Source organism: Centruroides sculpturatus, unplaced genomic scaffold (genome assembly GCF_000671375.1).
Source record: "Centruroides sculpturatus isolate CEXI.00-Female unplaced genomic scaffold, Cexi_2.0 scaffold565, whole genome shotgun sequence".
Taxonomy (NCBI): Eukaryota; Metazoa; Arthropoda; class Arachnida; order Scorpiones; family Buthidae; genus Centruroides; species Centruroides sculpturatus.
The window spans coordinates 67,785-89,541 of record NW_019384722.1 but is presented as its reverse complement, the minus strand read 5'-3'; the positions used below and the strand labels follow the sequence as shown (position 1 = coordinate 89,541).

General features: G+C 32.3%; 1 protein-coding gene, 2 non-coding genes and 1 pseudogene across 3 annotated transcripts in view; all 4 read left to right on the top strand.

The window, feature by feature from the left end:
* Positions 1-3,242: 3,242 nt before the first annotated feature.
* Trnal-uag lies at positions 3,243-3,324 on the top strand. The gene has a single exon. It is a non-coding gene; the product is annotated as a tRNA-Leu (tRNA).
* A 1,253-nt stretch (positions 3,325-4,577) lies between these two features.
* On the top strand, positions 4,578-6,173 carry LOC111628028 (annotated as a pseudogene).
* Positions 6,174-8,213: 2,040 nt separating this feature from the next.
* Trnap-cgg lies at positions 8,214-8,285 on the top strand. The gene has a single exon. It is a non-coding gene; the product is annotated as a tRNA-Pro (tRNA).
* Positions 8,286-11,669: 3,384 nt separating this feature from the next.
* Positions 11,670-21,757, top strand: part of LOC111628029 (3-hydroxyacyl-CoA dehydrogenase type-2-like) — a 41,787-nt gene continuing 31,699 nt past the window's right edge. The window contains exons 1-3 of the mRNA XM_023371748.1: positions 11,670-11,825; positions 14,253-14,417; positions 14,492-14,656. Of these exons, the coding sequence (XP_023227516.1) occupies positions 11,802-11,825; positions 14,253-14,417; positions 14,492-14,656 (354 nt within the window). The 5' untranslated portion in view covers positions 11,670-11,801. The remainder of the gene's footprint in view (positions 11,826-14,252; positions 14,418-14,491; positions 14,657-21,757) is intronic.

Genomic DNA, 21,757 nt, shown 5'->3' with positions numbered 1-21,757 from the left:
CGGATGGTGACATTTCGTGAAGAAAATGCGCTTTATCGTATTTAAGCCGAATTTTTATATTAATAATTCAACGATACAATATTTGATATTTATGGCTAACTTATGGGCATTCGTTTCTCGTCTGTCAATCAATTGACTTTCTCTTTGTGTGCAACATGGATGCTATCTGATCATCACTACGGTCGGTAAAATCCAATTTTGCTAGGTTTTCTTTTCCCAGGGCATCATATTTGAGATTTGTGATACACATTGACTGGAAATAATACTGTCGATAAAGTTAGTGGAAGTTGTAAACTCGAATGTACAAACTAGTTAGCTTTTCTTTCTCCTGATAAGAAATAGCAATACATTATCGATTTCTAAAATGTATATAGCTCCTGTTTTACAGCTGTAAAAAGTAGAATAATGGCTATTTTACAACTACAAATCGCCATAAAGCAATACAGTAAAATTGTTATATATCATAATAATTATATTCCTATTTTATTTATAATAAATAGTAATGATTTTTGTATTAAAATTTATTTTAAAATTTATTGTGATTACTATTTTTACAAAGTTTTATATTTATTTAAGGCCTGATGTTACCCCGTCTGCTATATACAGTAACTCCTGAAAAAATAGTGATACTGGGGAAAACACTCAGTATCCCTTGTTCGCTTGATACTCCAGGAAGTTCTATTCAGTGGTTATTGAATGGTGAACCAGTTGTGCTCGATGTGAGAACATCCCAAAGACGTCATTGGAATATATCAAGAACAGGAGCGACTTCTTTAACCATTACTGGTGTTACTAAAGCGGATAANAAATAATTTTCTTCCCAATCTATACTAATATTATAAAGAGGTAATGTTTGTAAGTTTGTTTGCAGCAGGTAATCTCCAAAACTACTCATCCGATTTCAAAAATTCTGTCACCAATATTTAGAATGGAACCTCAGGGTTGACATAGGCTGTATATTATTCCGTTAAACATTCATATAAATTAAAATATATAATCTAGGTTAAGGCTTTTATGTCAACAGATGGCACTATGAGTATGACGCCATAAGTTTGCTTTTCTGTGAGGCATTATGCTTTTCTTTGAAAATGAACTAAAGCAGATCATCATCTATCTATCTATATAAATAAAAATGTAATGTTCGTTTGTTCCTACCGATTCCTTTGAAGTTTTGACACAATGCTGCATTTGAATACGCATGTGTTTTTATATAATACACATGTCAATTCCCCCGGGGGGATATGGACAGGATTAAGGCTTACCTTAAAGTACTCAGCTTCTATTTATACTATTTTAGATGTGGGTTTTGCGTTTTTGATTGTGTTTTAATAGGGTACATCAACAGAATATACACTACAAAGGGATTTTTTGATATTCTCCTTGCAGGGGAGAGGGACAGGATTAAGGCTTACTGTGAAGAACTTGGCATCTATTATACTATTTCGGATGTGGTTTTTCGCATTTTTGATTGCGTTTTAATAGGGTGCGTCAAGGAAATGTACACTGAGAGATTTATCGAAGAATTCCCCCCCCCACGGGGAAAGTGTTATACATTTATAATAGATACATTTTGAGTCACAACAACACGTGGTAGGGTTTGCTAGTCTTCTTGAAAATTGTAAGTGTATGTCTGTTTTTTCTTTTTCTCTGGCTCCTATTCAGACATAATTATAATTAGAGTAACTATAAGATAAATACAAGTAAAACTACTTCTGATAATTTGGAGAAAAAGTTTATTTTTGGCGAGAATTATTTTTATAAAATTATATTTAGTAAAAGCGTAATTAATGACGTTAGCGCTTCGTATTCCCTTCTTTGTTATTATTTAAAAGAAAATGATAAAAATCGAGAATTAATAATACGACGGCGGGATAAACCAGCATATTTATACGCTATAATTATTGTGAATTATAATGAATAGAAAATTACATGTTTATTCTTAATAAATATTTTATAAATATTTTACAAGTCTTAAATAATAAAAGTTTAATTCAAGTTTGATTATATTTTATTAAAAATATAAAAATAATTATCAAAATTAATAAAATTCGCAAATGGCAAAAAAATACTGGAAAAAATGAAATGGAAAAAATATTTCATATCGATTTTAAAAAATATAAGGAATTGGAGTGTGTATCTATGTATACGTATATAACGTACACTGTATATATACATATGCAGCGTACAGTACGAGTCAATCAGGCAGGCTCACATAGGACAGCAGGATTAATTACAAGAACACCAAAAACATGATATAAATTATTCATTCTATTGCATTTCATTAAGAAAACTATATACACAAATTTAATAATTTTTTATTTATTTGTTATTTTGTCAAGGTCTATTATTTAAAAAAGTATAATGCGATGGTTTTAAATAAAAGTGTCATTTTCATATGACACAAAGTTCATATTACATATTTGCTTGAAGGAAGCAATTACAAGGAAGAATGTAATGATTCAAGCATATAGTTTTGTAAGGAACTAAGTCCGAGCTTTATTTTTATTTTACTTTTATTTTGCTTTTATTATATTTTTGTTTGGGGCTTATGTTTAGTTAGGACGAAGGTTTCCTTACCCATCACCCCAGAACGGTCAAAACGAGAAGATAAGGGAAGAAGAAAGAAAAATTTCGTTGTAGAGCAAAACACTAAAAATAGTACTTTACAGTTTGAGTATTGCTTTATTTGTCCGTCTCGAATTTTTTGATAATTAATAATTAATAATCCTATTAATAATTAATTTTCTTACAAATCATAATTAATTTGATATCTTTAATAATCTTTCCTACAAAATAAAAGTCTACGACATACTTTATACTATTTCCACATCGTAATAGTAATCTAGTAGCCTAGTATGAGTATTATATTTATTTTCGAAAATCTGGTTATTTATGGAGAAATGGTAAGATCTAATAGTACACTAATTCTTATACCAATACATGCATCTGTATATTTCATGTTTAACAATCATACATGTATTATACTGAATATGCATTATAGCATTGAAAAATTAATGATAAAATAATTTAAACAAAATTTTCACGATATTCAGTCGATCCGATAACGTTAATTAAATTAAATTAAGATTGTCAGTACAGTTTGATTTATAGTGATATTGATTATCAATCGAGGTTACCGACAAAATTAATGAGATATTATGTTCACTTCTATATTTATATTTAGTGTTATATAAAACCATAGCTTACGAGATAAGAAGCTACGATAAAACCGAATATTGTGTGGTAGGGTGGCCGAGCGGTCTAAGGCGCTGGTTTTAGGCACCAGTCTCTTCGGAGGCGTGGGTTCGAATCCCACCCCTGCCAGGTTTTTTTCTTCTATTTATTGAAATTTGAAACTTTTTACATTCTCTTACATTTAAAGTGAACTTCAGGCTTACAAGTTTTAAGAGGATATGCTAGTTGCTAACTTACGAAGCAACAAATAAATTCAGTTTTAGTTGAAAAATTTTGAATCGATAGGTTTAATTTCATATTTATGACGATACTCATGTTGAACAGTCATAACCGATTCAGTTTTAGCAAACTCAATAACACAAGCCTTTTGTTGTTTGAAGCGAACTGAAAACACACACTCGTAGCGTGATTAAGTGCGCTCATAGTGACATCTCTCTATAAAACAACTGAAACTTCAGAAATGATTTGTGGAATTGCGCTATAAGTTGTTTGGTTGTGGAGATAGCCTTTAAAAGTTAAAAGTTGGGGAATTCTTTTGTAATCACTCCTTATATGTATATTTATAATGTATTCATATTTGTGAAAAACTTTACACGAGCGTTATTGTTTTGAATCGTAAATCAATAATTTCGAAAGATTAGGAAGAAACTTACTTCACAATGAAAATAAAAACGATAATTCACAGAATCACATTGTGCCAAACAGTGAATATGTAATGACATAATGTAATGTTTACGTTTTATTTGTCCTCTGTTTTATAAAGTAATAATTAAAAATCTTAATGAAATTCTTTAAATTTACAAACGAAAATTAATGTCATTGGCTATGTCCCTAAACATTTTTACATAATCTTCGAAAACTTTATAAGTCAAAGAATACTTTAAACTGTCCAATCTTTTTGCTATTTTGATTACTTTAATGTTGAAATATATTTTTACGGTCGGATGGCCGAGCGGTTAAGGTGGCAACCTACCGCTCTGAAGGACCAAAGATTAAAGCCGGATGGGTCGAAAAAATCCGCAGGAATTTTTCAGAGGATGTTCGTCTGGATTGACGGACATGTTTGAAGTAAGAGTAGGCTTACATCAGTGATCAGCACTCAGCCCATACCTGTTCATGGGCGCAGCGAGGGGGAGCCTGGGTGGGCACGGCCCTCCCCAGTGAACCTGGTGCCCCCCAGAAAATCACAGCCGAAAAAGTGTTAAGCCGATTTGGAAGCAACAAAAAACTTAAAGCTAAAAATTTTGAATACTGATAAAAAAGAAAAGGTCCACTGTGCCCAATGTTATGAATAATTTGAAATAATTCAATTTGGTTTGGTTGTCTACTAGGCCCCCCACAACAAAACTCTGGCTACGCCCATGTACTTGTTCCTATTAGTTATGGATGCGATAACATCTGCTGTACAAGAGGATATACCCTGGTGTGTGCTGTTTGCAGATGACATTGTCCTCATTGATGAGGGCGGGGAAGAGCTACAGAGACGGCTAAACGAATGGCAACACATGCTGGAAAATGAGGGACTAAAAATCAGCCAAACCAAGACGGAGTATATGTTCTGTAATTTTGACGGTCTCCCTGGTACTGGTTCGTTAAAACTAAATGGAATACCATTGCCAGAAAGTACTGAATTCCGTTATCTGGGATCTCTGCTGCAGAAAGATGGCAACATTGATAAAAAGGTTACTAGGAGGATCAATTCAGTTAAAGTGGAAACAGGTGACAGGAATAACTTGTGACAAACGCATGCCATTTAAAATAAGAGGACTAATATATACAGGTAACCCCCGTATAACACGGCACTTCTATAGCACGGATTCGCTCTAACACGGTTCGAGAATTGGTACCATTCCCCGTATAACACGGTACTTTTATAGCACGGATTCACTCTGACACGGTTCGAGAAATGGGTAAAATTCTCCTACAACATGAAATGTAATAAATTTTTACATACTTAAGTACTAATAGTTCACGAAAGTTATTATTTTCGTGAACTATTAGTACTTCAGTGTGTAAATTTTCTATTCTTGTCTCCATACACATGGTCCTTCGCGAAAATTGTTTCAATTTTGCCAGATCTCGACGCTTCTGCTTCTGTGTTGCCCGATGTTTTTCTGTTATTCCATAAGTGCTTAGCACCATATAAGGAAATTTATAAAGATCTTTTAACTAGAAGCAAGCAATCTAAAATTACATACACTTTTTGCAAAAGGTAAAGCATGAATCTGAAAATAATGCAGAAAAATGCTCAGAGGATAACGATAACTTGCCAAAAAAAATAAAAAATTAAAAAATAAAAAAAAAGTAAAATCTCGGTTAATAGTGCTTTTAGTGATGACAAAGAAAACGTTGTTTATATTAATATGTATCACTTAAAAAAATTTTAATAAAGATATTTATCTTAATTATGAAAATATAGTAGCATGTTTTTTTTATTTTTGGAACCTAACTTTCCTTTTCGTACTAGTTCTTTGTTTCGCATAACACGGCAATTTTTTGAAACGTAACTACCGTGTTATACGGGGGTTACCTGTATAAAACTGTCATCAGACCCGTGCTTATGTATGGGTGCGAGTGCTGGCCTATGACAGCCACCGAAGAGAAGAGATTGCACGTGGCAGAGATACGAATGCTGAGATGGATGTGTGGGGTCACAAGAATGGATAGAATTAGAAATGATTACATCAGAGGAAGTTTAAAGGTAGTATCTATCTCAGAAAAAATAAAAATCCACAGACTGACATGGTTTGGATATGTGGTGAAAAGGAATGAGGAACATGTAACAAAAAAGGCACTAACTTTGAAAGTACAGGGAGATAGAGATAGAGGAAGACCTAAGAAGAGGTGGATTGAATGTGTAAAAACGGATATGCTGGACTGTGGAGTGGATGAAGAAACAATTAGAGATAGACCAACGTGGCGTAAATTGACATTCCGGGCTGACCCCAAATAATCTGGGATATAGGCCAGGACGAAGAAGGTCCGTCCGGATATGTCAGGCCCGTCCCTCACCACCCGGCAGCCTCATTGTGTGCCTAGCCCACAATAAGGCTGCCGGGTGGAAATAGTATAAAGTCACCAAAGAACTCATAATGAGCTTGCTAAAAAGAGGCCCTCTTAGTGCCCACAGGGTGGAAAGAGTTAAAAGAGAAAGAGAAATATAAAGTTTAGTCATAGCCAAAAAGTTGATCGCAGCTTTATTTTTGGTCGATTTTCATGACATAAAAATCATTCGTTTTTAATTTCCACGAGAATATTTTATATTGTTTAAAAAAAAGTTTTTAAATTACTGCTATGGGGTATTAGCGCTATGTTCTATGACAGCGTATATCGGCGTACTAAACGCACCAAGACCTAGGCCGTGTTCAGTAATGCGGAACATCTAAGTTAGAATCTGAGTGGCTTAGTGGACGAAGCTAAGAATGTTCCGAGCATCATCGAACGATTATTCTTAGTTAGACACCTGGGCAAAATGGTGGACGAAGTTAAAATTATGATTGCAACAATCAGTGCCGGCCCGAGGCAAGTTTTAGGATGGAGCGAGATCCTATTATGGCGCCCCTTGGTCAGTAGCGTAGCGAACATAACTGGCGCTCAGGCACGACACTTTATTGGCGCCCCCTCCAGAAACACATATAGTTTGTCTTGGAGACCATTTGGGCGCCCCTCTGCGAGTGGCGCCCGGTGCTTGATACACCCCCTCGCTATGCCACTGCCCTTGGTTGCCCTAAATTTATACCCTTTAATTTTCTTTACCACTGAGGCGCCCCCTAGGACTTAGCGCCTGGAGCGGCTGCTCCTTTCGCCCTATGGTAGGGCCGGCTCTGGCAACAATTGTCGCAAACGAACTGGTGGAATAGATGAAGTAACCAATACAATTATTCGGATGGAAGCTGCGTCAGATCGTGATGAAATTAATGGAGCAATTATTAATTGTAATCAATGAAATGGATCGTTATTTTTCGTTAAAATATATTCGGAATCTGTTATATCGACGTATGATAATTTTACAATTTTACAAGTCATTTTAGAATTAGTTAATGATTTAGAATGAGAGAATAACTGTGATAGTTATAATAAGATACGTTTGGTCTAACACGAGCAGCCATCTTGCAAATCTTACGACGAGACAAAAACAATGAAGTTACTAGTAAATGTTAGCATAGATAAAAGAAGCTGACCGAACTAGCTAGAATTATAGCGGTGGGAGGAGTCAAGCAGTAGCTAGAAGCGAGTTCAACATCGCAGCATAACTAGACTTAACAAGAATTCTGCGTTACTGAACAAAACCGTGTTTTTTTTTTCTTTCGGTAGTAAAGCTTGCGAGAGTGGTCGTCGGTGCCGAGTAGCTGAAATAAAGATGCTAGTTCGCTTAAACGAGAAATTTTCTCTGCTTGTTTGTAACAAAGTGAAATAAATTTCTGTCAACATCTAAAACTCTCCTAGAGTATAGAGTTATTGTTAGGAATGTACACACTGTTTTGTTGAAACTTTTGTGCATTGTTTTGCGAGCCAGCCGAGAAGAACTGTGTGTCCGAACGGCAAGTTTTACAGTTGGTGCTAGGTGAGGCTGAGCTGACAGACCATTCAGATTTGCTGCTGTAAAATAAGACGAAAGCGATGCGTGGGCAAAGTCCATCGCGACCAGCTACAAGGTGATAGAGTGATCCTGTTCTGTAAAAATCATGAAACTGCATGACAAAATGCGAAAAGTACCGATTCGATAAAGAGGCCTGGAGTGTGCAGGATTCAACTGCGAGGGACGAGATAGAAAATAATTTACTGGAACGGTGAAACGTGTGCAATGAGAAGAATGTCCCCTACGGCAGACCTTATGGATTTGCCGTAATATGATGTTAGCAAATACGAATGTTTTTTGTGTGCCATTAACTAAATGTGTTAGAATGAAATTAGGAGAGTCGCTGAGAAATCGACGAACGATTACTCGTAAATTAAGTACAAGCATAAGAAGAAATCGCACGATATGTGAGTCGCGAATAATTGCGTTAAAAACGGATGGCTCGTTGGTCTAGCGGTATGATTCTCGCTTCGGGTGCGAGAGGTCCCGGGTTCAATTCCCGGACGAGCCCTTTGCTTTTTTGATGTCTGTCTGCAATGCAGAGAATTCCTTGTTCTTTAACTTAGGTGTTTTACCTGTTTCTACTATGGTGAAGCGATATAATGCCTCCAAGTATTCTTTAACTGTTTTTTCAGTTTTACTTTTCCTTTCTTATATATATATTTTTCCGATATTTAACACTGATGAAATATAACTCCTGCCTTCTGAAAGTTATCAATGTTTTCCTTACAAATATTTTTATATTTTTATATTCACACATATTACTGTACAGTCAACCCTCCTGTAACGCGGTAGATACGTCCACTTTAAAAGAATTTCGCGTTGTAGGAATCCTTAAACACATGAGCCAATTACAGCCCGACATGTGTGCAGGTTGCGGACTACGGCTGTTTAAAAAGTTTTCTTCCATAAAGTTAATCGATTCTAGACTAATTTGACTCAACATTTCCAAAACACGTATAATTTTTTGGGAATAATCCGTATAAACTATACTAGAAACAAAAAATTGTAGGATTACTTACCGAGTGTGCACTGTTCGACGACGCCATTGCTTAAGCTTGTTTTCGTCGCGGAGTAGCGCACCAAACGGCGGGCGCGTTTTCTGATAAGTTATTTTTCTGCGAAGAATTCGTTGAACTTTGGAGACATTAATAGAAATAATTTTTATGGCCGTTGAATAAGAAATGTCTTTTTCACAAGAAATGTATAAAATTACAGTACTGTATTAGACCTACAGTACCTAATTTATATACTGTACAGACGATAGTAAACTCAACTTATCCGCCTAAACTCTCTGTAGCGTGTGGCTGCTCGTCCACTATTGATCCAGATTCGACCAATCCTGTCGTGACACGAGTCGGCGATGACGTTTTACCGCATTTTACGAGTCTTTTTTAGCGTCTTTATACGAATACGGTTGCAATTTTTTGACCGCGATATACGAATCTGCATTATATGAACCCGCGTTATAGGGGGGTCGACTGTACTTCACTTATTTTTCATTAATTAAACTAACATAATCTTTAGCACACGTTTGAAACATTTTTCTATCAATAATATATTGGAATGCATACTATTTTATTTGTTTTTCTGTTTCCGAACATTATATCTATAAATATCATATCGTATTTTTCATTTTTGAAAGCAATTTATACGGATAGCAAATAATTATATCTTAGTTTTATAAGTTTTTGAATCCTGTCTTTTTCAAACGTAATTCTAGTACAGTATAATTCTTTCGTAATTTTATTCTATATGCGGTTTTCTTAGTAGTTAATGCGTAAAAAGATTTATAATTAATTGTTTTTACCTGTTACATGTTTTTTATATCTTGTGTAAACGAAATTGTCTGATTGAGTTATGTAGTAAAGTATGAGTAATTCAACTTTCTGTATTTTCTGTTTCGAAATCGAATTTAAGTTGTATATTCTCTTTGCATGAATTTGCTTAATTAAGAATTTTTTTTTCTTTAGATTTATTACTATCCAGAATCATAAAAAAATCATTTACATAACTTAACTCTTCTAATACTTGTTATAAAATTGTCAACATCAATCATAACTAACTCTGTTTCAACTTTATACTAATTGCATTTAAAAACGGCTTTACGCATTTCAAAATAATTACAGTATTAATTAAAGAAGAAAAGCGGTTTTATCCACTCGGACACTTGTGGACCATTAGTCGATCAGTGCCCGTGACATTAGCGGCCGGATGGCCGAGCGGTCAAGGTGGCAGTCAACCGCTCTGGGAGACCCAGGGCTCGAATCCGAACGGGTCGAAAAAACCCCAGGAATTTTTCGTGGGGTGGTCCGTTCAGATATGTCGGGCCCTATCCGGCTACCCCATTGTGGGCCTGGCCGAACCCATAATGGGCTTGCAAAAAAGAGGTCCTCTTAGTGCCCACAGGGCGGAAAGAGTTTAAAAAAAGTGCCCGTTACATACTTGAAAGTAAAGGATTTATTACTGTACAGTTGTCCCTCTATAGTCCGACGTTTTTTAATCCGACATGCTCAGTAGTCCGACGCAACTCCCGTCAAGGTACCCGTCCCCGTTACGTGTCTGCTTGCACAGAAGCATGTCGCGATGTGAATCTCCCCATCCAATTCTTACTCGATGACACACATTTCGTGTGTTTTATGTGAGCAGTTCTGTTCGAACAGTTGGAGTAGAGAATATTGTAAGTTACTGCTAGCAAAACAATGCGAAATATGTAATTATTTTCGGTAATCTGACACACCTTTGGTCCCATACCTGTCGGATTATCAAGGGACAACTGTATTTATTTTAAATTTCAGTATGCGTGGATATACTCGGCCATGGCCACACGTAATAAAAATTATTTTAAAATTAGGTAGAATCATTTTCATAATTTTAGGGCCCGCAAATGCCAAGCGGTCTTCGTACCCTGAACACGTGGGTTCGCGCATCGCTCGTACTGGCTGGCCACGTGGAGTTTTCCGAGTTTTTCCACGTCTGTAACGCCTAAATAGGAGTCAGATTTCCTTAAAAAGACCTCCCGGAAGGCATCTCCCTAGGCAGATCGCTCAAGTGTTGCATTGCCATAACTCAACAAACATAATTTTTAGATAAACAATAAAATGAAAAGATAATATTTTTCTTTTAGACGATTATGCTTTTGTGTAAGTTTTCTGATTTCATATGGAATTTGAGCTAAATCTTTAAGAGCGTAAAACGTCACGAAATGACATTTCGACAGTCTGACGGACTCCGCACGTGATATCCACTTAGGTTTTAATAAATTCAAAGCTGGTACGTCGTTTGTAAATATGTCACTAAAGCAAAAGTATTCAAATAGCAAGTTATGACGACCGAATGGCCGAGCGATTGAGGTGACAGCCTACCATTCTGGGAACACGAGGTCCCTCAGAGCGGGTCGTTTTCAATCTCAAATCCTCCACTCCATATTAGCAATACAATGATAATACTAAGGCTAAAAAAACGAAAGCAGTTAAATATCTAGCGAATTTGTCTCAAAAATGTCAGATTTTCGAACGCCATCTCGCGGAATTTCTCGAAAAGATTTAGCAACCACGTTCACGTGTGATAGGGTACGTTCGTAAAGTCGAACGAGTTAAACGAGAATGACGTCATCGTTATTCTTATTTAGTTAGACTTTTCGAACGATTCGTTTATAACTAAATGGCTGTTTCTAAAATCGAAGATATGAATGTTGTTAGTGCAGCCTTATCCGAAATATTTTTCTTAAATTTCTTCGGGTGGACAGTTATTTCAATCATTTCATCTTTTAATTCACAATTTAAACACTCGAGTAGATTTAGAAACATCGATTTCGTCGGCCGCCATTTTCTTAACGAAGTGAACTAACTCTTTCCTTCGTGAACTTCGTTAGAGTTTCGTTCGAAACGTCATCACCGCAGAGCATGCGCACTGAGCGAGACTACTACTTTTCGAACGATTCGTTACTAACGCGTTTAACTCGTTCGACTTAACGAACGTACCCATAGTCTTGTGTGATAGTGCAGAAGCTAAACGTTGAGCAATCATGAGTACAATTCGTTCGGTTAAGGTAAACACATTCCCACAAAAATAATTCATTTTCGTTATAAAATTAATTTAAATATAATACTAATTTAGTAGAGAAGTCCTTCTAGTATTGGAAATGCATTATACACCGTCGATTAATCGTATTAAAGTAATATTAATTAAATAATAGTATTTTCATTTAATATTACTAAAATACTCAGATTCTAACGTTTATCGTTAGAATCTGAGTATTTTGTTTAGATTTTGTATTTCTAAAACCCAGACAAAATATAAGTTAATGAAAAAATCTGAACACGCTTTATCTACAGAACTAAGTTCAATCGATATGAATTTCTCATATATAAATCATGAAAAATTGTGTTTTGATAACCTGAAATTTTGATATATATTATATTTTAATTATAATTTATATTATGAATAATTAATATAGGTATTTATAATTATATTAATTTTTTATGCTATTGTATTATTAAATAATATTATAATTGAAATTGAATCTTTATAAAGAAACTAGGCAAATCATGGCAACTGCTCTCTGCTTTTGGGCTACTACTTTTTCCCTTTCCTGGGGTGCATGTACTTCAAATTGATCCAAGATTACTCTGATTGTTCAAATCATCTTTACAAATGAACTATAGCAATCTGATCAATCTGTATACAAATGCCATCTAGGATCGACTGAATCATGATCAAACTAATCTGAGTGGAGGGTGGGAGGATAAAAAAGATTAAGGATGGCGACCTCTGTAATGCCAAGATTATAGTTGAGAGGAAAAAAAAAATACGTTTAACTGTCGAAATGAAAATTATTTAAAACTTATCATTAAATAAAACTTTATAAATGGTAAGAAAAACATCGTTATTAAAATATCCAATAAACTGAGATGGAAAAGTAAATATTAAGAGACAATTTTGCGAGATTATGGCAAGAATGCATGGTGTGTACTCTCCCATTTTGCCATTTTGTGAGCAATTTCATTCATAGAATAAATATGATTTGATCTTACTTGTATACTTTCTGTCACCTAAAACATATGACAAAAGTGATCTGTATCACATGACAAACATTGATCCAATCTCGCAGATTGATCCATCTGAAACAAAAAGTTTGTGACCCCTAGTGACCTGTTGTTAAATAATAGAAAAATTGTAAATCAAAAGGGATTTTATATATATATAGTATATATAGAAACAATTGATATAGAATTGCAGAAGGATCCAATGATAATGAAGATGATCAACTTGAACAACCAGAATATTCAAGAAGAAAATCCAAAAGTGGAATTATTGGAAAATGGTTCAGAAATAGATGCACAATGGTGAGCTAAAAAGATAAAAAAGAAAAATCAGTAATTTTGCTAAGCACAATGCTTCAAGATGCAATTTTTTAACTGGACAAGAAAAATAAATCTGAAATTACAATATTTTACAATTAAACCAAAGAAGGTGTTGATACTATGATGAATTGACAAACAGCAAAAGCAGTATACATGCAAAAGACAAACAAAAGGTTGGTCTATGGTTGTATTCTACAATGTTCTTGACATTGTAGCACTCAATGTATATGTATTGTACACATTGGTGAATCATACATACAATGCAAACAGATGTGACAAAAGACAGCTGTTCTCAAAAAATTTATGCAAGGAATTGATACAAATCAACATGAGAAGAAAATATAATACAGTCAGAAATTTCTGCAAGTCAACTAACTGTAGAAGCAATGATATAGTACTGGATGTCAGTTGCCGTAGATGAACAACTGTGGTAGAAGCAAAAAAAAACTGAAAAGATGTTTCATTTGCCCTTCAAACAAAGATAGGAAAATGGAAAAATTTATAAACAAAATTTATAATAAATAAATAAAATTTTGTAACATGCAAAATAAATAATAAATTGCAAAAGCTATCAACTTTAAATGCAAATTAAAAAGTTCTAATATATAATTGAGACCAGTAATGTATTCAAAATTGTGACCAAAAATCAGTATTCTGTTCATTAAACTGTCTGAAATTGATGATAAAAAATTTGAGAGAAATTTACTTTAATTTTTGGTTAAAAAAAGCAACATTAGCATAGAAATTACATTAGAGCTAGAAGGCCCAGCTTATGAAAATTTATAAACTTAAATACTTGTGCACGCTACGGTTAAAAACAATTTCTAAAACTTATACTGAAAAAACTGGATGCAAGTACAGTAAATAATACCAAAAAAACCAGTAATTTAGCAGAAAGGTTAACATTTTTTACTAGTCTATAAAACTTAAATTTATAATTTAATCAATTTATAAAATTTAAAAAATAGACTTTCAGATCTTTAGAAATAATTATTGCATTTGTTTATAATTGCATTTAATCAATAAAATTTTAAAATAATTCTTAATGATTTTCTCTGATGTATATATTTTTTAAAATTACATTTATCTCATACATATTTTTTTAATCCTAGAATCTTGTGGTTCTTATTACGGGAGGTGGTTCTGGACTCGGAAAAGCAACTGCTGAGAGATTGGTTAAACAAGGAGCAAAAGTAGTTATTTGTGATTTGCCAACTTCAAAAGGAAATGATGTTGCAAAAGATTTAGGAACAAATTGTGTTTTTACACCAACAAATGTATTCTTTAATTAACAGTTGGTGATTAAATTTCACTTATAATTTTTATTGATTATATTAATTTAATTTATTAGGTGACATCAGAAACAGATGTGAAGAATGCCTTGAATACCACAGAAGAAAAATTTGGTAAATTGGATGCTGCTATAAACTGTGCTGGTATTGGAGTGGCTCTTAAAACATATGATTATAAACGAGACATTCCACATAGTTTAGAAGATTTCTCTAAAGTAATTCAGGTAAAGAAAATATCTGGAGAAAAATAATTTGGTAATTGTTGAGTTTATAGCTAAATAATTAAATTTTTTGAATTTGTAAGTAATTAAAACAGAAGCTAAACGTTGAGCAATCATGAGTACAATTCGTTCGGTTAAGGTAAACACATTCCCACAAAAATAATTCATTTTCGTTATAAAATTAATTTAAATATAATACTAATTTAGTAGAGAAGTCCTTCTAGTATTGGAAATGCATTATACACCGTCGATTAATCGTATTAAAGTAATATTAATTAAATAATAGTATTTTCATTTAATATTACTAAAATACTCAGATTCTAACGTTTATCGTTAGAATCTGAGTATTTTGTTTAGATTTTGTATTTCTAAAACCCAGACAAAATATAAGTTAATGAAAAAATCTGAACACGCTTTATCTACAGAACTAAGTTCAATCGATATGAATTTCTCATATATAAATCATGAAAAATTGTGTTTTGATAACCTGAAATTTTGATATATATTATATTTTAATTATAATTTATATTATGAATAATTAATATAGGTATTTATAATTATATTAATTTTTTATGCTATTGTATTATTAAATAATATTATAATTGAAATTGAATCTTTATAAAGAAACTAGGCAAATCATGGCAACTGCTCTCTGCTTTTGGGCTACTACTTTTTCCCTTTCCTGGGGTGCATGTACTTCAAATTGATCCAAGATTACTCTGATTGTTCAAATCATCTTTACAAATGAACTATAGCAATCTGATCAATCTGTATACAAATGCCATCTAGGATCGACTGAATCATGATCAAACTAATCTGAGTGGAGGGTGGGAGGATAAAAAAGATTAAGGATGGCGACCTCTGTAATGCCAAGATTATAGTTGAGAGGAAAAAAAAAATACGTTTAACTGTCGAAATGAAAATTATTTAAAACTTATCATTAAATAAAACTTTATAAATGGTAAGAAAAACATCGTTATTAAAATATCCAATAAACTGAGATGGAAAAGTAAATATTAAGAGACAATTTTGCGAGATTATGGCAAGAATGCATGGTGTGTACTCTCCCATTTTGCCATTTTGTGAGCAATTTCATTCATAGAATAAATATGATTTGATCTTACTTGTATACTTTCTGTCACCTAAAACATATGACAAAAGTGATCTGTATCACATGACAAACATTGATCCAATCTCGCAGATTGATCCATCTGAAACAAAAAGTTTGTGACCCCTAGTGACCTGTTGTTAAATAATAGAAAAATTGTAAATCAAAAGGGATTTTATATATATATAGTATATATAGAAACAATTGATATAGAATTGCAGAAGGATCCAATGATAATGAAGATGATCAACTTGAACAACCAGAATATTCAAGAAGAAAATCCAAAAGTGGAATTATTGGAAAATGGTTCAGAAATAGATGCACAATGGTGAGCTAAAAAGATAAAAAAGAAAAATCAGTAATTTTGCTAAGCACAATGCTTCAAGATGCAATTTTTTAACTGGACAAGAAAAATAAATCTGAAATTACAATATTTTACAATTAAACCAAAGAAGGTGTTGATACTATGATGAATTGACAAACAGCAAAAGCAGTATACATGCAAAAGACAAACAAAAGGTTGGTCTATGGTTGTATTCTACAATGTTCTTGACATTGTAGCACTCAATGTATATGTATTGTACACATTGGTGAATCATACATACAATGCAAACAGATGTGACAAAAGACAGCTGTTCTCAAAAAATTTATGCAAGGAATTGATACAAATCAACATGAGAAGAAAATATAATACAGTCAGAAATTTCTGCAAGTCAACTAACTGTAGAAGCAATGATATAGTACTGGATGTCAGTTGCCGTAGATGAACAACTGTGGTAGAAGCAAAAAAAAACTGAAAAGATGTTTCATTTGCCCTTCAAACAAAGATAGGAAAATGGAAAAATTTATAAACAAAATTTATAATAAATAAATAAAATTTTGTAACATGCAAAATAAATAATAAATTGCAAAAGCTATCAACTTTAAATGCAAATTAAAAAGTTCTAATATATAATTGAGACCAGTAATGTATTCAAAATTGTGACCAAAAATCAGTATTCTGTTCATTAAACTGTCTGAAATTGATGATAAAAAATTTGAGAGAAATTTACTTTAATTTTTGGTTAAAAAAAGCAACATTAGCATAGAAATTACATTAGAGCTAGAAGGCCCAGCTTATGAAAATTTATAAACTTAAATACTTGTGCACGCTACGGTTAAAAACAATTTCTAAAACTTATACTGAAAAAACTGGATGCAAGTACAGTAAATAATACCAAAAAAACCAGTAATTTAGCAGAAAGGTTAACATTTTTTACTAGTCTATAAAACTTAAATTTATAATTTAATCAATTTATAAAATTTAAAAAATAGACTTTCAGATCTTTAGAAATAATTATTGCATTTGTTTATAATTGCATTTAATCAATAAAATTTTAAAATAATTCTTAATGATTTTCTCTGATGTATATATTTTTTAAAATTACATTTATCTCATACATATTTTTTTAATCCTAGAATCTTGTGGTTCTTATTACGGGAGGTGGTTCTGGACTCGGAAAAGCAACTGCTGAGAGATTGGTTAAACAAGGAGCAAAAGTAGTTATTTGTGATTTGCCAACTTCAAAAGGAAATGATGTTGCAAAAGATTTAGGAACAAATTGTGTTTTTACACCAACAAATGTATTCTTTAATTAACAGTTGGTGATTAAATTTCACTTATAATTTTTATTGATTATATTAATTTAATTTATTAGGTGACATCAGAAACAGATGTGAAGAATGCCTTGAATACCACAGAAGAAAAATTTGGTAAATTGGATGCTGCTATAAACTGTGCTGGTATTGGAGTGGCTCTTAAAACATATGATTATAAACGAGACATTCCACATAGTTTAGAAGATTTCTCTAAAGTAATTCAGGTAAAGAAAATATCTGGAGAAAAATAATTTGGTAATTGTTGAGTTTATAGCTAAATAATTAAATTTTTTGAATTTGTAAGTAATTAAAACTTTTACAATTAATATATTATCTGTCTACTGCTTAAAGTCACAAAACATGACACTTAAGTAAAATATAAACTATTTATCTTAAATTTTACTAATTTATTTTTTATGTAATTATAAACAGTACAAAAATCTTTGGCTTATGCAAGATTAATTACCAAATAAAGGAAGTAACTTGACATCCGAAAAATTATTTAAAATACAAATTTACAGTGTTCTTGACACACTATTGTGTCAAATAGATTGGCATTATGAAAAAATGAAAACTATCTGTGACAATTTTTGCTTTCTCTGTGGTTCGTCTTTACAATACACGAGTGTTGCTGATTTAAAAAAATCGGCTGCAGATCTCGCTATTAAATATAGCAAAGATTTAAAAAAGTACGAATTCACAAGTGGAATTGAAAGTTTTAATTTTGAAGTAACGACTCTTATACAATATAGAAACTGTATCTCCACTTAATATTCTACAGGCTCTTTGTGATTTTGGTTTAATTGAGTCTTACCCAAATATCAATGTCGCTCTTCGAATATTTCTAACTCTCCGTTTCTATTGCTTTGTGTGAGAGAAGTTTTAGCAAGTTAAACTTAATAAAAAATTATTTAAGATCAACTATCGGACAAGAACGATTATCCAATATTTCTATTATTTCAATAGAATACAGTATCATTAAAAATATTAATTATGAAAGTGTAATTAATGAATTTGCTGAAATGAAAGCCAGAAAAATTCAATTAAAATAAATCTTATTAAAAATCTTTTGTAATGTATTTGTTTTATTATTTTCCCAAAACCAAATAAATTAAGGGACCTAAATGCAAATTCTTGTACAGGGCACAGGAATGGCTAGTTACAGCTCTGTTAAATACAATAGTTATTATTAGAATTCCATAAATATTCTGATAACTTTTAGAATTTGATTTATATTTCGGAGATATTTCACTATATCAATGCCAATTTTTCTTGTGTTATAAGATATTAGAGCACAGTCATGACTTTAATATGGATGAGGTTAATTTTAGTTGAACAGCTATTATCCTAAGGAAACTTGGAGAAAATACAGTGGAACCTTGCTTAACGAGCATAATTCATTCCAGAATGTTACTCGTAATGTGAAACACTCGTTAACCTGTCCCGTGTTGTTCCTGAATATTTTTGTGTTGACCTCATTTGACCTGCCCAGTTGACCCTGAACATATTCGTTTCTGCATCAGAACATTTTTGATACTAGATGTTGCTATTTGTCATAATTTTTATATTAAAACGAACTTTGGAAATATAATNATTTCTGAATAAATTTCATAATGAAAGTATAATTTCTTTATTATATATATATTATTAATTTTTTTTAATAGGTTTATTTGATACTCCTTTACTTCGTGGTCTTCCTGATAAAGTAAGAACATATTTAGCAGAAACTATACCATTTCCTCGTCGTCTTGGTAATCCAGAAGAATATGCACATCTTGCACAGTTTATTATTGAAAATCCAGTTATTAATGGAGAAGTTATAAGATTAGACGGGGCACTTCGAATGAATTAAAATCTTCACTTAGTTTACACTGAAATTTGATTTTGTATTGAGAAGACTTGATGATAGCTTGGAGAAAATTTTCAGTTAGGATATTAAAATTTTAAAATATATGGAGTAAATGTAAAATTTATATAGAAAATCGTTTTCTCAAAATAAATATTTTTGTTAAATAATATGAGTATTATTGAAAATATAATTTATGTTCAATTTACATAGTATGGCAGATACTCATATAATGCAGGCAACATGTTTCTCGTTATAGGAAATCACTTTATTGAGACATGCATTATCTGAAAATTTATGCAAGTTTAAACCTAGGCTAGAAGTTGAAGAAGAAAACTTATATTTCTGGATGACAAAATTGAATTTTTTATGAGTACTAGTTGCAGTTTTTTCATTGTGTTATACAAATTTATATAAGGAATGCATTATCAGGAGTTCCCTGCATTTGATTTACATGATTAAGATTTAACAGACTAAAATGTTAATTTTTAAATATTGATATTATACAANCTCATTATGCAAAACATTGCTCATTAAGTGAGTCATTATTTTACAATTTGTTTTGCTCATTGTGTGAAATACTCATTATGTGAGGTGCTCATTAAATGAGGTTCCACTGTACTTATTAGATAGTTCATCTTTTGTTCCTATACCAAATTTCTTACAAATCTCTTTGCCCGTCAGAATCACTGCAGACCTCACCAGAGTTTCCTTTGGTTTCTTCCTCAAATACTGAAGTTGAGTTCCCTCACAGTAATATTAATGATTCTCAGTCTAAATAAATAAACTCCATTTGCGAGCATGTAGGGTCCTTCTTGCAGAACTTAAGTTACAGCAAAATAAATAAACTGGATAGAAACTTAAAAAACCAAAAATTAAAATTAATAGGAATTTCCAAATTATAAGAAACAAGTTTTACAGATGAATAGAAGATATACTCCAATATTAACTCCATTGAATATAGTCATAGATATTGATTATTTAAGGCCAAATGATATGCCAGATTATATTGGGAAATAATATGGCTATTATTTAATAATTAAATATTAAGTAATTTTTCTACATTATAGCACATTATAATCCAACAGATTGTTTAGCCTTAATCAAAAATCAGGTTAGTGGATGTTTATATCTGTATTGATTAATTATAAGGTTTTGTCATGATGTCAGAACCAGGATCAGACAACCTTTTGACAGTGTCATTACTGGAGAAATACTACCCACCCAGGAATTCAAAAGGTTGATGATTACTGGGATTTGGATTGAAGCAGGTATATGGGAGTGTCTCCAAATCCAGTTTCTGGATGTTGCAGGTAGTTGAATGATCCATAAAAAACATGTACAGTACTGTCCTGCAAACACAAGATTCCTGATCAGATTAGATTGTTTCCTTCACAATATGTTCAGTTTGTTTTTAGAACCCGATGAGGGTAAGCACTAGTCATGTCAAAATGATTGGTAAAGAATTCTGATAAATGATACAATAGTCATATTTTTGCTTGAAAATGCCACTGACCAGAAGTTTTTGCCAGGGCATGTCCATATGCTTTTATTGTTTGAATGTTCGGTTTGTTTCTGGAATATAGTGTGTCTAGATTTCATCACAGGTTATGATACAGTTCAAGAAAGTTAGCCCTCAAAATCAAAATGTTCCTTCAGTTCATAGCAAATTCACTTTCTCTTGTTTCAGTTGAAGAAGGTGATTTACTTCGTATCCATTGTGTGCTAACCATTCAGAACTATAGATGATTATGAGTGATGGTGTCAAGAGTTCTCAGACAGATCCATCTCCACTGCAAGTTTGTGGCAGGTTATCTAATGATTATCTGGGATTAGGTACTCTACATGGTCAATATTTACAGGTATGACTGTAAATATTGGAACAATTTGGTACAGTTTTTGACCAAAATCATCATTTTTGATGTCTGTCTCTCCTTGAAATATTTACACTGTTCAGTTGTGTTATTGTGGCTGAGTGTCTCTTCACCATATTGGCTTGAAGTTGTCAGTGAATTTTTGCTGATTTAACATTTTTACATATTTTCTTCTTTATATGTCTGGATCTAAAAGATTTGGATCAATTTGAATGCCCTTTATATATACAGTAAGAGCCCGCTTAATGCGGGGACGTGTTCCTAGATGACAAAACGCTAAATGAAACAGTGTTAAATGAGGTCATTTTAACACAGAGTAAATAGGGAAAGGGGAACATGCAACCAAAAATAAACAGATTTTAATTTAATTTTAAGTTATTTTTATATTAATTTGCATAATAATATATGTTAAATAACACACAAACATATGCACACAGAAATGTAAAGTTCATTTTTTAAATAAATATTTTACTGGCCACTCAAAAGTTTATTGTGAATCTATTTTCATTTTTTGTGATGAAGGTCCTGGCTTTTCTGAAATTGTTGTTTTTTGTGATAAAAAGCCATGTTATTTCATTTGTTGCTTTTTTCTTTCCTTAAGCAAATGTTGGTAGCAGGAGTGCAAAAGCAAAACACTT